Raw genomic sequence first — 13,418 nt, forward strand, 5'->3', positions numbered from 1 at the left:
TGAAGTTACACAAATAGTACCCAAAATAAGACATAATCTTAATTCTGTTCCATTCTGTTCTCAGTCTTGTATTAGAAACTGCCCTTTCTCCAGGGGTGTGAACTCCTGAGGGTTTAAAAGTTGCAGTTCCTGTGTTCACATGGTTACACAAGGATTTCAGTTTGTTCAAAATGCAGGAATAAACAGAAGCAAAACTTGTTTCCAACCCCCAGCACTGGACAGAAAAGTTTGGCAATGGGACCCTGCTAGTTGGGGTGGAAAAGTTCACGAAGCAAAAGATAGCTGACACAAAAAAACTATCTATTTCTAGTGGAGAGGCTCAGACAAACAAGCTTGGGATATTCCTGATTCTGATCCTGATTCCTGATTAACTAATACAAAGGGAGTTCAAAAGAATGATATTAAAAATGAGAGTGGAAGCAGGAGGCATGAAGAGCACACAACCCATCTCACCTCTTGCCACACATGCATTTCACTTTCTCCTGACCTGCCTGTATCTAAATTTTTTACAAACTTAAAAAAACAAACCAAAGAAACAAACAAACAAAAAAAAGAAAAAACCCAAAAAAACCCCCACCCCAAACCAAAACCAAAACTCCAAAGAAAAGAACTGAGAGTCAAAATAAAAGTTTTCATTTACCCAGAAAATTGTATTTTGCTGTCATTTGAAATATGAGGACACTTAGATATTCCAGTTTGTCTTCTTTACACCTCAAACATGACTTTCCAGCAACCCACAGAACAGGGATGGTTAGCACAGTACTGGGCTAGTCCTACTGACAGGGGGAAAGAGGTAACGAGGCAGGCAGGTATTAAACTGCACACTTTTAATTTTTTTTAGAACTTGTGATACTGACCTTTAATAACAGGTGTCTGTAGAAGTGTTGTACTCCACTGTACATTAAAACAGTCTTCATAAAAGTGTTGGAAAACAGTAAGAATGTGACCAATGAGGTCAGGCACGGGAATAGTTATTTTTCTTTAATAGCTATCTTCGTCATTTTGCAGTGACATTTCAATATTAACATACTCTGAAAACATGCATTGTATGCAATAACTTTATTAGGGTCAAATAGATATCACAATATAGATTCATCCACCGAGTAGCCATAAATCGGTTACAACAATCATAGAAGAGACTAAGCTGTTTTAAGCTAAGATGCTTTCAACATTACAGCTCATACAATAAGATTATATACTGATACACTTTGATCTAGAAATGCAGATGATCAGTTTTGATTAGTATATTGTGCTTCAGGCTTTCATTCGTGTCAACACGTCCCATATGCCATAGTGAGGGAGGGTTGAATTTCCCAGGGAGGAATCCAAACAGGCTACAAGTCTGGCTCTGGCTATTTTAGGATGAGTTCCTCTGAGCCTGGGTTATTTGGTCAATCCAGTTACATTCTCCAGTAGCACCAAGCTAGTGCTCAGAGCAGCGACCTAACAGAGGGATATCTAACAATCTCGAAACAGCACGGACAGAAAGGTTTTCTTCTCTTATAAGAGGGCATAAAGAAATACTTCTGCTTTGTAAGGTCACAACAATACGTGCGGTTTTCATGTTGCTGTATCAAGCAACAGGGCATTTTCACATGGTTTTGTATACTGATATCTGCACCTCTGTTATCTTAGTTAAATAAATACCTTTGTAAACATATAACACAGTTACTTGGTCCTTATTCTCCACAGCTCACGTTAAAAGATTCACAAAACATCCATAGAAATAGTGATTTATAGAATGAATACTTAGCTGAGTTAAATGGAATAAACATTGGTCAGGTACCATATATACTACTGAATGCCATGTCAAGGAAAAACAGTTTAGTTACAAAGCATTCAGAACTTGGGTAAGCCATATATTCAACTCTGCAAAATATATAAAAGATGCATACTTCTTTTAAACAGACATTTAACAAAATGCAGTGGCAGAAGTCGAGAAGTTCCATTTACACAGTCCAGACATTTGGTAGTATGAAACTGCTTATCCATGCACTAAATTACGGATGGATGTCTCAGTTAACTGAAATAATAGTAAAATCTTCTGAAACAAAAAGGTATAACCAAAACAAGTGCTCTGAAGAGTCACAGACAGGCAGTTTTGAAAATTTAGGTGCAATGTTACATGCATGGATATACAGAATAATCTGTAGAAATCATAGTAAAACACTTCCGTTTTTCACCAAAATGCAGAAGGAAATTCAATTATATTATGCATATTAAATACTACAGACTTGAGGCTACAAAATGCTTCTACCATCTTGACACATACGAAACTACCATAAAGTTATCTCTACAGTACGTACTACAACACTGACTCCAGGTCACCACCTGTGAGGAGCACATCCCCTGTTATCTGGCTAGTCAGGGAAAAAAGGCCAACTCCAGCCCACCAGCCACCTCCCATCTGCCACAGGAGGTGGGCTTAGACCTTCAATAGAGATCAACCACCGTGTTGTAGTATTAATTTATGTAGAACCCTTAAAAATCTGGTGCCACTGAAACTTGAGACCTGTTAAACTCTCTACACGTGAGGGATGCAAGAGCTTGCGCTGCGTGAACGCTAAATTTGATTAGCAAAGGAGGTTGGCCCGCTCTGGCCGTAGCTCTGGGACTGGCCATATTCACCCACCTGGCCATAGGAGCCTGGCTGGTTGTAGCCACCAGCTGGCCCGTAGCTGTCTTGGTTGTAGCCACCTTGGTTGTAGCCACCGGGCTGCTTCTCCATGGTGTCCGCAGGGTGCCGCTGGCCTGAGGAATGCCAGCCCGTCTCCTTAAACACAAACCAAATGTTGCCTGCCCAGAGGATAAAGTTCAAGTAGCCAAAGACCTGGGTGGGAAGAAAAGGAGCTCATCACCAACAGCCACGGTCTCACAGCCCACCCTAACATAATGGACCCTGCACGGTCCTGGGAGAAGTCGAAGCTGCTCCCAGTCTGTCTTTCTCAAGGACAAGTGAGAATGGCCTCAAGTTGTGCTAGGGGAGGTTCAAAACTGATATCAGAAAAAAATCTCTTCACTGAAAGAGTTGTCAAACACAGAACAGGCTGTCCAGGGAAGTGGTGGGGTCACCATCCCTGGAGGTATGTGTACATGTGGCACTTTGGGGCACGGTTTAGTGCTGGACTTGGCAGTGCTGGGTTAATGATTAGACTTGATCTTAGAGATTTCTTTCCAACCTAAATAATTCCAGGATTCTCCCAAAATCTGATGGGAAACTTTCTCGGTTTTGGAGCGAATACCTAAATTTACCTCCCTTAGCTAGCTGCAGTTCACAATGTGCCTGCTTTCCTCTTTGTTTCCAAAAAAAAAGGGAAAGTTTTTAGGCCAAAATATTTTTTTGTCTGAAAACACAATCTAGTTTAAAGAAACTGTGGAAAGATAAAATTGAAAGAAACTAATTAAAAAGAGAGATGGTAATTGGTCACCTGGCCTGGAGGTGTTGTGTGTGTGTGTTTTTGTTTGTTTGTTTGTTTTTGTTTTTAAAAACATTCTGAAGACCAATTTTATGTTGCTTTTTGGGGGATTTTTAAAGGAATCTATTAGGCACAAAACCTTTTCTTCCTAAGGGAGCACAAAGACCCCTTTTCAAAAGCGTTGCAGCAAGTTAAAAGCAGAGAGGCAGACCAATGCACTTGGACAGACACTGTTTTCTCCCCATCCCAACCCCGCACACTCATCCCACTGCCGCTCCACGGCAGAGCTGTGGTGAGTCACAGCCTGCCTTTCCCCGCAGCAAGACTTTACTTCCAATTAAATCATGTCAGCTAACTGGTTTGCACCAGCCGATTTAGGTCAATACACGGGTAAAAGATGAAAATACATTGCAAGGTAAGGGCGAAGAGCAGCAATCGAAGTCACTTACAACCGAAGTGTTGAGGCTTGACATAACAGGGCTGCGAACAGGCAAGCATTTGTTGGACTGCTGTTTGCAGGCAGACATCAGCAACAGCACCTCGTCCGGGTCGGTCGCAATCTTTACATCTGACAGTCCTTTAGCCCAAGCGGATGAGCTCACTAGCCACAAGAACGAGAAGACCACTGTCACAATGAAATCCTAAAAGACAAATTGGTTAGAAGCATTATACTGGTGTGTCCATTGGGAGGAAAAAAAAGATATTAAAAGTCACCAGAAAACCGAAAGCTTGTTTCAGAGGGGAAAGAGAAACCAAGAGCTTGTTACTTAGTGGAACGTTGTGTTCCACTAATAGAGCTAATTTTCAGAAGTGCCCAACATGCCTAATGGGGCACAGCCCTTTTGCATCTCTGACCTTGAGGCCATATTCCCACAAACACCAGGCCGGTTCCCAGGATGCTGAGCCGCCTAGAAAACGTGGCTGTTCACTGCACCTGGATGATGAATTGTAATCAGTTACAAAATATACATACCTGTAAAGGAGCTGGGCCCTTGAGGGCTGGGCCTTGCCCTGGTTGCTCCTACAGACAGTCAGGGTGGGTTTCCAATGGCAAGTGTTTCCATCTCAGGGAGAACCTGAAACTGGCTAATCCTCAGCTACCAGATGAGGAGTTTTCTCACCAGCCACAGGTAAGGCCAAATGTCTCTGCTGCACAAGCCATGCAGCCACTAATTATCATGAGTGAGCAAATAAACAGCAAGACTTGCCAAGCAGAGACTCCTCAGCTCCTCTCTGGCCCGGTAAAGCATTTGTTCCCAATTCCCATCCACGTGAAAAGAGGGGAGAAGGTGTGGCAGTCCCTTCAGGATCCAGCACCTCTGAGCAGCTCTGCTCTGATCCACTCTGCTCACTTTCCCCTCAGAAGACTCTCAGGAGCATGCACAGGCATAAACTTCTCCTTGTCTTAGCCAGAACAAGTGGCCAAGTGACACTGTTGTTGTGTGGGTTTGGGGGGAAAGGAGGGAGGAGGTGTGATTTTTCAAGCTTTCTTGTGTCTTGCTAAAACAGAAGAGCCTTTCTGCTGTCATATTTCATCCCATCTGTCAGCCCACAACAGATGGCAGAGGTGCCAAAGTCTAACATACCACTAACTGCATCGCTGCGTCTTGATATCCCACCTCCCATGGGGCTGCTTCCCCTTCCCCCTGGCAAAGTAAAGGTGTACATGGAAGGAAGGGAAAACGCTCATTAAGAACACGGTGTTTTGGGTCACTATCCAAAGAAATAAACGATCCCCAGGAAACATCACTCTCATCTTCTACAAGCACCTGAGGTTTAGGAAGGAGCTCTCCAGGGCACTGTAGGGATGGAGGGCGCGAGTCTCTGTCATGAGGGAAGAGGCACCAGTCAATAAACCCCCTGCACAAGCAAGCCATGAACAAAGGATGTCTCCGCTCACACAGATGGGATTAAATTAACTGTGCTTGGATGCTTTCCCAAAGGGTACATCCTTCTCTTTTAACAATTTGTTTTCTGCAGGCCTGTGTCTGCCACTGAGCTTTGACCTCCTTCATGCTGCCCAAATGGGCTCTCTCGAAGAGCGTGAAGCCCAGGAGCTGACAACTATCTTAACACCCAAAGAGACTCTGCATCAGCAGAGGCATATAGCCCAGAATAATTCTTCTTCTCAGGGAGATTTCCAGCAAAAGAAATTATCGTATCTCATATGTCTTAGTGGTTACTGAATGAGAAATGGACTCCTAGAGGCAACAGTTCAATTGCAAATGCTTCCTAAAAATTCCAGCTGGTAGAAACACCAGATATCTGCGGGGCTGTGGATCATGATGGGAGATGCTCTTTATTTGCTGTGAGGCTTGACATGCTATCGACCCAGATGCCAAGCCCCCATACAGGTTCTACTTGACAAAATGGGGATGCCACAGAGTTTTGGGGACTACGTTTTTTAAATGACAAGCAACCCTCTCCCAGTGTCACCATGCTCAGAGCCTTTGCAAGCTAAATCCAGCTCTGCAATCAGTGCACTGGCAATGCCAATAAATTAAACACATAACAGCAGGTAGAAATTTGAATCAAACCGAGACAAACTGACTAAAACTAATGCAACACAGGAGGTTAAACTTGCTAAAAAGAGATAAGTTTTAAAAGCAAGCCAAGTTCTTCAAGCAGGTGACAACAGCAGGAGTTCAGACCTGCTGTTGAACTCACAGGCCCTGACCTCATATTGGTGAGGTGTTTGCACAACTCGTGGCACAAATGACTACATCTGCAAGAGCACCTCACTCTAACTGCTGGTAGCCCAGGTCCTGGGCTGCAAGTCCTTCTAGGAACATCCCATGGCACTGTGCAGTTGAGGGGCTGGTCTTACAGGCATTAACTATTTCACGTTATTTCTTGCATCTTGTCTTCTCCATCACACCCCAAGCTCCAGCCTTCTGCTGACTTCCTCTGTTCCCCTGTGCCAGGGTGTTCACAGAAGCCTAATCCTGCCCTCTCTGCCACTAATTCCCCTATTTCAGAGCAGGTCAGAGCCTTGGGGAAAGGGTCCTTGTTCCTGGGGTGCTGGGATCAGCCCTTGTATAGACGAACTCCTAAAAACTGTAAAGTCTGGCCAAGAGGGAAAGATGGCACAGTGGGACCAGAAGAGGAAACCATGCAGCCCCTTTGCCCTACGGCCAACAGCTGCTCAAGAAGACAGCACAGGAAGGCTAATGGATCACCTGGATTTGTTCAGCAGGTGCTCTCACCAAGGCTACGTGGCTGGACTCAGGCTCCTGGAAGATTTTTTCTGCCTCCTCTGCACTAGGCAGGGAGCAAAATGTATAATTCTATGATTCTATGACTAGAGTAAACTTGCATCTTTCTATTTATTTTGATTCTTTGTGAACCTTCAGCTTTGGCTGGAACTTGAACCTCTCGTTTTCAAGTGGGTTTGGATTTCTGGCTGAACATTTTCACAGCTCTGGGTGGAAGAGAGTTACAAGATAATGACATGCTGAAAATAAAAGTGAATTTCAAGCTAAGCTGTTCTGTGGCTTAATGTCTATCTGGGGAATTTCTCCTTGGTAATTAAGGCCAGAGTGCCTGCATACTAAAACAAATCTTGCATTTCAATGTTTAATATCCCTATAGCATGGGTGAGTCTTTTTTTCCTTTGGAACAAAGTAATTTTTGTAGTTGCTCTCTTGAAGTGGTGTCTACAGATCTCTTCAGTGTGTATTGTTATACGATTACACTACACTCCTAATTGCAAAGTTTCTCTCTCAGATCTCAGCTGAGATACTTTGCTCTGCCTACAGGTGCCTTTGGGAAGGAGGCAAGATAGGAACGTGTAGGGAAAAGCAAAAAAACCAAAATTTAAAATACAGTGAATATCCAAGGAGGGAGTTTTTAAGATCCTGAAGTATTCGCAACAACAACAAAAAATTCTCGCTGCCTTTTTCTAGTTGAAACTTCTTATTACTGAGTTTGCCAAAAATGCCTACTTGGAACAATTGAATACATTATATGTTTTAGAATAGAACTGTGCATGCCTTTTCACAATAACTGAAATATTCCTCCTTGCTATCGAGTCACTGGCTTTTGCAAAATGTCCCTCTTTGGACGAGGCAGTCACTTAGAGCCACTTAAGCCTCCTGAGTGCAGTTTTGGATTCCCCAGTGTCAAGCACAACCTCACCCAGACAAAAGCATCTGCAGAAGCCACTTGTTCTCTTGGAAAGGGGATGTGTTTCATCTGCTCTGAGCTGGGTGGTGGCTTCAGCAGCCCCTGCAGGCTGTGACACACATGTCCCTGTGTGCACTCTGTGCCCTGCTCTGCCTCCCAGCCAAGTCTGGCAGGATGATCTTGGCCCGTCATGCCTGAAAACCAGCAAAGCCTCGGCTCTGGCCTGGCTGGGGTGTGTGTGGCATCCCTCCTCCCTTGCCAACTCACAGCTGCTGGCTCCTAACTGGCTTCCATGCAGGGCTCGTGCTACAAAACCTCTCCATTCAAGAAAACCCTCTTGCACAGTTACAGCATCTACGGGAGCAACTCCTCAAATGCCAGAGGCCATAACCCCTCCCAGCCAGTGCCTGTCTACTGCTGCCAACAGGTTTCATGGCCAGCCATGCAGGAGCAGAGGGAGATTTCTTTACCCCACCAGCGGCAAACCATTCAGAGGAGTTGCTGTCACAGTCACAACCAACCTAAAAATTCAGGAACTACCCCAGCCAGAGCCACAGCCCCGGTCCCAGCCCGGGAAAGCGGCCAACAGCAGATTGCTGCAGGCAGCAAACGCCTTCCTACAGTGGCATTTTAGCTCTTTTCTGGTTTGAATGAGGTCCCACCACAGATTTTCTGCCGAATGAAGCTCTGAAAGAATTACATGCTTCTTGCAATAGTGTAGGGCCTTGCAAGCTTGCTTCTGGCAGGGAAGTGCAGGGTCCTTTGGGACGCACCAGCATGTACAGCAAGGTTACCCTGGCTTGTGTTTCAAAAAGGAGATGACAACAGCAGGCTGAAACAGCACTTTGAAATGCAAAGAATTATTCAGATTCTTCCTAATTTAATTTTGTAACTGCAAAGTATTCAGTCTTTGTTTTCATAGACAGCTCCTCATTCTTTTTCGATCTATCTTCTAGAAAGCTGGACAAAGGTGAGGAAATATAACATGTTTAATCAAAGAGATCTCCAAAGAGCAAACCAGGGTGTACTTAACTCACTTGATCTGCAACATACGTAAAGAACCAAATGCCTTTCTGCTTAATGTGATTATTCACAGGACTCCAGATGCAAAGGAAAGATCTCATCTTCTTAACATGTAAGCATCTTTATGCACCATAAGAATGAGATTATCAAGTAATCACTATAAAAATGAAATATTTCTTTTCGGGCTATATCGTCACCTTTCTTGGTGAAATAATTTTATGCTTTTATTTTAATTGATTGGGATATTAATAAAGTGATTTACACTTACATTTATACCTGACTGCATGTGTTTTTCCGTGGCCAATCTGTAACTTCCCAAAGACAAACCTGAAGGCACATAGGGTTGTCAGAAAGAGGATTTTAAATAGAGCACATAGGGGGTAAAGAAAATATGGAAAAAGTAAGAAGTCTGAGTGATGGGGACCGATAAGCATTGACTGTGACTGTTCTTTATTTTCTGAGAGATATATGGAAGCATCCTATCCCTGATGCCCTAAAAACTTCAGCACAGGACTGTTGGGTTGGTTACTCTCTGCTTGCAAGCAGCTCCAAATGTACAGATATGAAGCAGAGCAACAAAACAGCTGTTTGGGGTGGCAGTCCCAGGCTGCAGCTCATCTCTACTCTCACCACGAACCAGCAATGCCTCCCCCAGGTACATGGTGTTATGTGAGTGGAAACCAGCTTAGGATGGTCTGAGAGATGGGGATATAGAGAAAATCGGTGGGATTTCGTACATCCCATTCATTAAAATCTAAGTCACCATCTCCAATTAATTTCTTTAGAATGTTTCTGGCTCTTGAGCTCTAATCAGTCATTTGAGAAACTGCCTTGCACTTGTTGTAACCACCGAGGCGAGTCCCCAGCTCCTCACTGTACACGCACATTATGAGGGAGTTTGCAATGGAATTAAAATCACAGCTGTGGTTTGTAGACCTCAGAAACACGTTGCACATATCTATTAGGTATTTAATCCCTTGTAACCTGGCTCTTGTTCCTTTAGAAACTGGGAATCCAAGGTTCTCTCTAGGGTTTATCTGCCTGTGTGAACCCCCCTACATGATCTCTCACGGAGCCAGTGAGGGAAGCAGAGGGTGACATGGCAAGGGCTTGGTGCTGCCAGCCCCGTGGGAAGGGGTAACTCCCACCTCCATCATGCATGAGTAACACAACCGAGGCCCTGAGGGACCAAAAGGAAGACTTTTATCCCCAAAACCCGACAGGTAAAGTCAGCAACAGAAATGGCTCACTGCACAGTGAATAAAACAGCCCGGTGCCATTCAAACAGCCAGGGAAGGAGTTAACTGCTTCTCCCACTGGGAATATTTCTTTGCCATGACGTCTCACTTCACACTGAACACTAAAATATTTTTCCACAGTTAAAGTGATGCTTTGCTGAGATATCAGCACGTGCAGTTCGTTTCCCTGTATCTGTATAAACAAGGTAAATTGAAACATTTGTGACTGAAATTTTCCCAGCAAGTTTCTCATGACTTAGAGGTCATTAAATTCCTTAGAATCTTATCTTTTGCACCCAGTCAGGCTGCTGCAATTTGGTAATGCACTGATGGTGCTCTGACTATCTGTGCAAGGGCTTTTGAAAAAATATTTAAAAATTTCAAATGAAAGGGGTTTTTTGACTCTCTCCACTTTTTCTGTCGTACTCATTTTTCAAATCCTGAAAATTTTTTAGAAGGAAAGGCAGCCTTGAGAGAGTGCTGCTTAAAGGCAGATGTCATTCCAGACTGAGGAAATATCAAGCCAAGAGGAAGCACAAGCCTTAAAGCAAGAATGCTTTTAACTATGAAATTGTGATCAGGCACTGGAGCAGAAGCAAGGATGGATGAAACTATCATCTTCTAACTCTTCACTAAGAGGCAAAACACTGGTAGTCTGGAAACAGTGCCTGATGCACAGATTCTGCCTGGTGATGAAAGAGAATGAGGGCTGCCCTGCCTCCTGCACCAACACGTGCCAGGGACTGGCTGCTGGACTCAGGAGCGCACAAAGCAGCACGGATTTCTGCAGCACTTTTCTTTGGAAGGAACAATCTCAGGGATGAGACATACTCACACATCTGATCTGATACACGTCAGTTCTGTGCAGCATCTGCCTGGAGCTGGAGGATACATCGCCCGCCTCCTTCGCACAACGTGTGACATCCCTTAGGTGAGCACTGCAGCCGTAAGAAGCTGGTTTTCACTCTGAGTTTTCCTTGACCCCTGAATTCCTCTTGGCTACAGCTGCCAGCTTTTTCTCTGCCTGGGGCTCTTCATTTTGCCTACAACTCCGCTGCACAGAGGGACTCACACCCCATTCTCAGTCAGGCTGTGGTGCCGCAATCATTGCACTGGGCAGTCTCCAGGGAGACCAGCAAGGATGTGCTCCAGGCAAAAATGGTTCTTTCTTCTAAAAATACCAAATAGAACAGAGCTGGCAGTGGAAAGGAGATGCTGGAGTGTGTGGCTGGAGCAGATGGGACTCCCCTCCTGTCAGGCGTAAGCTGACAATAACCCTCAGCCGCTTCCCAACACCACTGACCGGCAGGAACTGCTTTTGCTGTAGAACGAACTCAAAAGCATCTTTGTATTCTGAACAAATAAGGTCATTTAGGCTTGGTTTAAAGACTGGGAAATTGCAAACAAAGGGTTTGGTAACAGACAGTGGTTAAATTTAACCTGTAGATTCAATTATAATCCATTACACAGAACAAATCAAATCAATGAGACGTTAACGCTGCAGCGGATTGTGCTGTGCATCCTGTGACAATATCACTGCAGCAGCTGCTTCAAGAAAGTTCTGGACACAGGGAGATGGCCACACCGTTATCTGACATATACTAGGGCTTCTCTTTCCATTTTCTTATTGTGACAGAGGATAATGTGGTTGTTCAAAAGAAAGAATTATCAGCTGCAAGAAAAGTAAGATGGTAGAACTCTGCAACTTAACTCTTTGATGAGACAGTTTGAAATGAGATACTTGATGCCAACTGAATCAAGTGGAAGCAAGGTACATTATTTATTTGCTATTTTGGAAGGGACCCCTTTATCTTGCCTCTTCTTCCCCTTCTCTCTGAAGATTTTCCCACCTTTCCTCACCATTCCTAGGAGATGAAAGGTCCCAACAACCCCCAAATGAAGAGGATTAATTTCCTTCGATATGAAAGGAGAATTTTTTTGTAACAATTCATCAGTTTTGAATTATGCAAACTTCAAGAAAACAGCTCATTGCAGCAGGAAAATCTTTCCCTCAAAACCCCACGATGCAAAGTCTACCTTCCTACAGTTTAATCTTTTGCTGACTGTTACTGTAGTTATTTCCTTTAATAGGTTCAGCTTTCCTGCACTGGTGATTTATTTTTCATCCTATTATACTTTTCTGATATTCTTTATTGGTGCCTTTTAGTCACCTAAGGCACAAGCCTCAGCCAAGTGTCTGGTTTCTGTTAGTCAAAAACTTTAGATTTTTCTGAAATCCAGGACTAACTCTTTCCTGACACTGGTCCATGATAAACTCCCCAAATTCCTTTGGAATCACTCTCTTCACATCAACACTTCAGAGGAGTATTTTCTCTCTCTTAGTGTAACCCCATCCTTGCAGCCACAGGGGAGAGGGTTGTCCATGGAAGAGAGACTGTGATGCAACCCACAGATGAAGAGACCTGACCCAACTTCAGTGCAGGTGAGGGTCAGCACACGGCCCTCAGCAGCCCAGCAAAACCATGGGGTGTACCATGGGGCACGATACACTGACAGGTGACAGACACCTGGAACAAAATAGCCCTCACTGGCTTTACAGTCTCAACTTACGAGAAAATAAATGCACAGCGGCACTTGCTTTTTATCACAAGCCTTCAGGAATCAGTAAAAGAAAAAATAAAGGCACGAACAGCCACAGTTTGATGGGTGCAGACGATGATAACTGGAAGGCTCATAAACCAGCACTGAGACACAAACATGCTGGGAGCTCAGTGTCATACTGGAAAAACAGCCACATAATTCTCCAAAGCAAAATAATTTGGCTGAACCCGGCAGTAATTAGCAATAAGTAATCTCTCTAGCTACGCTTTGATCAGGGCATGTTTTCATCTGTCTGCCAGGACATGCCCAAAATCTGCTCTTCCCTTTTTTCCCCACCAGTGAAGCTCTGCTGTCACAGACATAGGGCTCAGACCCTGATCCTGCAATCACTCAGATACACGTTCATTATTTGTGTGAATGTCATCACTGCAGGTAGTGGGAGATAAGAGGGAATTGCATAAGCACATACAGGATTAGGACTAAACTCCACCTGCATATAGTCTCTGTTACCCTTTGGGTTACAACTGTAAGTCATCATTAAGATAAAAAAAAAGCAGGTGAATGCAGAGGTGCTTTGGGCATTTGGCCACCTGGGTCTCCCGGACCACGCCACAGCCTCAACCATCAAAAAAGCAGGAGGTAAGACCTATGCCTGAAAACCCTGCAAAGGCACACTTACAATTAGAGGCCCCCTGTTGTTTTCACGGTACTTGTTCTGGAAGAAGATATAGACCACGGTGGCAGCCAGCGAGTAGAGGAAGGCGAAGACTGCAATGGTGACGAAGAACTCCGCCGAAGATGAGAAGTCTCCTATCAAGGCGAGTGTTTCTTTGCGCTTGCCTTCACAAGTGGGAGCCTCAAAATTTACTTGATGCAACCTGGAAAACAACCCAAAGAGCAGCAGGTGAAGTACAGAAGACTGAAACTGTTATCTGAATAAAGATAAATACGTTTGCTCTGTTTCCATCTCATTCCTGATGCGCATTGATCCCCGTGAATAACTGGCCCTCTGAGTAGCCTTGTGGGTTGTGCTCTTCAGAGCTGCTCGTACACG

At 44.2% G+C, this 13,418-nt stretch overlaps 1 protein-coding gene across 3 annotated transcripts in view; it reads right to left on the bottom strand.

Annotated features, from left to right (window-relative positions):
* Positions 1–1,044: 1,044 nt before the first annotated feature.
* Positions 1,045–13,418, bottom strand: part of SYNPR (synaptoporin) — a 102,930-nt gene continuing 90,556 nt past the window's right edge. For all 3 annotated transcript variants that reach the window (XM_050312677.1, XM_050312676.1, XM_050312675.1), the window contains 3 exons: positions 13,044–13,242; positions 3,866–4,057; positions 1,045–2,830 (listed from right to left, as the gene is read on the bottom strand). In XM_050312677.1, the coding sequence (XP_050168634.1) occupies positions 2,564–2,830; positions 3,866–4,057; positions 13,044–13,242 (658 nt within the window). In that variant the 3' untranslated portion in view covers positions 1,045–2,563. The remainder of the gene's footprint in view (positions 2,831–3,865; positions 4,058–13,043; positions 13,243–13,418) is intronic.

The sequence above is a fragment of the Myiozetetes cayanensis genome, unplaced genomic scaffold (assembly GCF_022539395.1).
Source record: "Myiozetetes cayanensis isolate MyiCay16 unplaced genomic scaffold, myiCay2020 scf18, whole genome shotgun sequence".
NCBI classification, from domain to species: domain Eukaryota; kingdom Metazoa; phylum Chordata; class Aves; order Passeriformes; family Tyrannidae; genus Myiozetetes; species Myiozetetes cayanensis.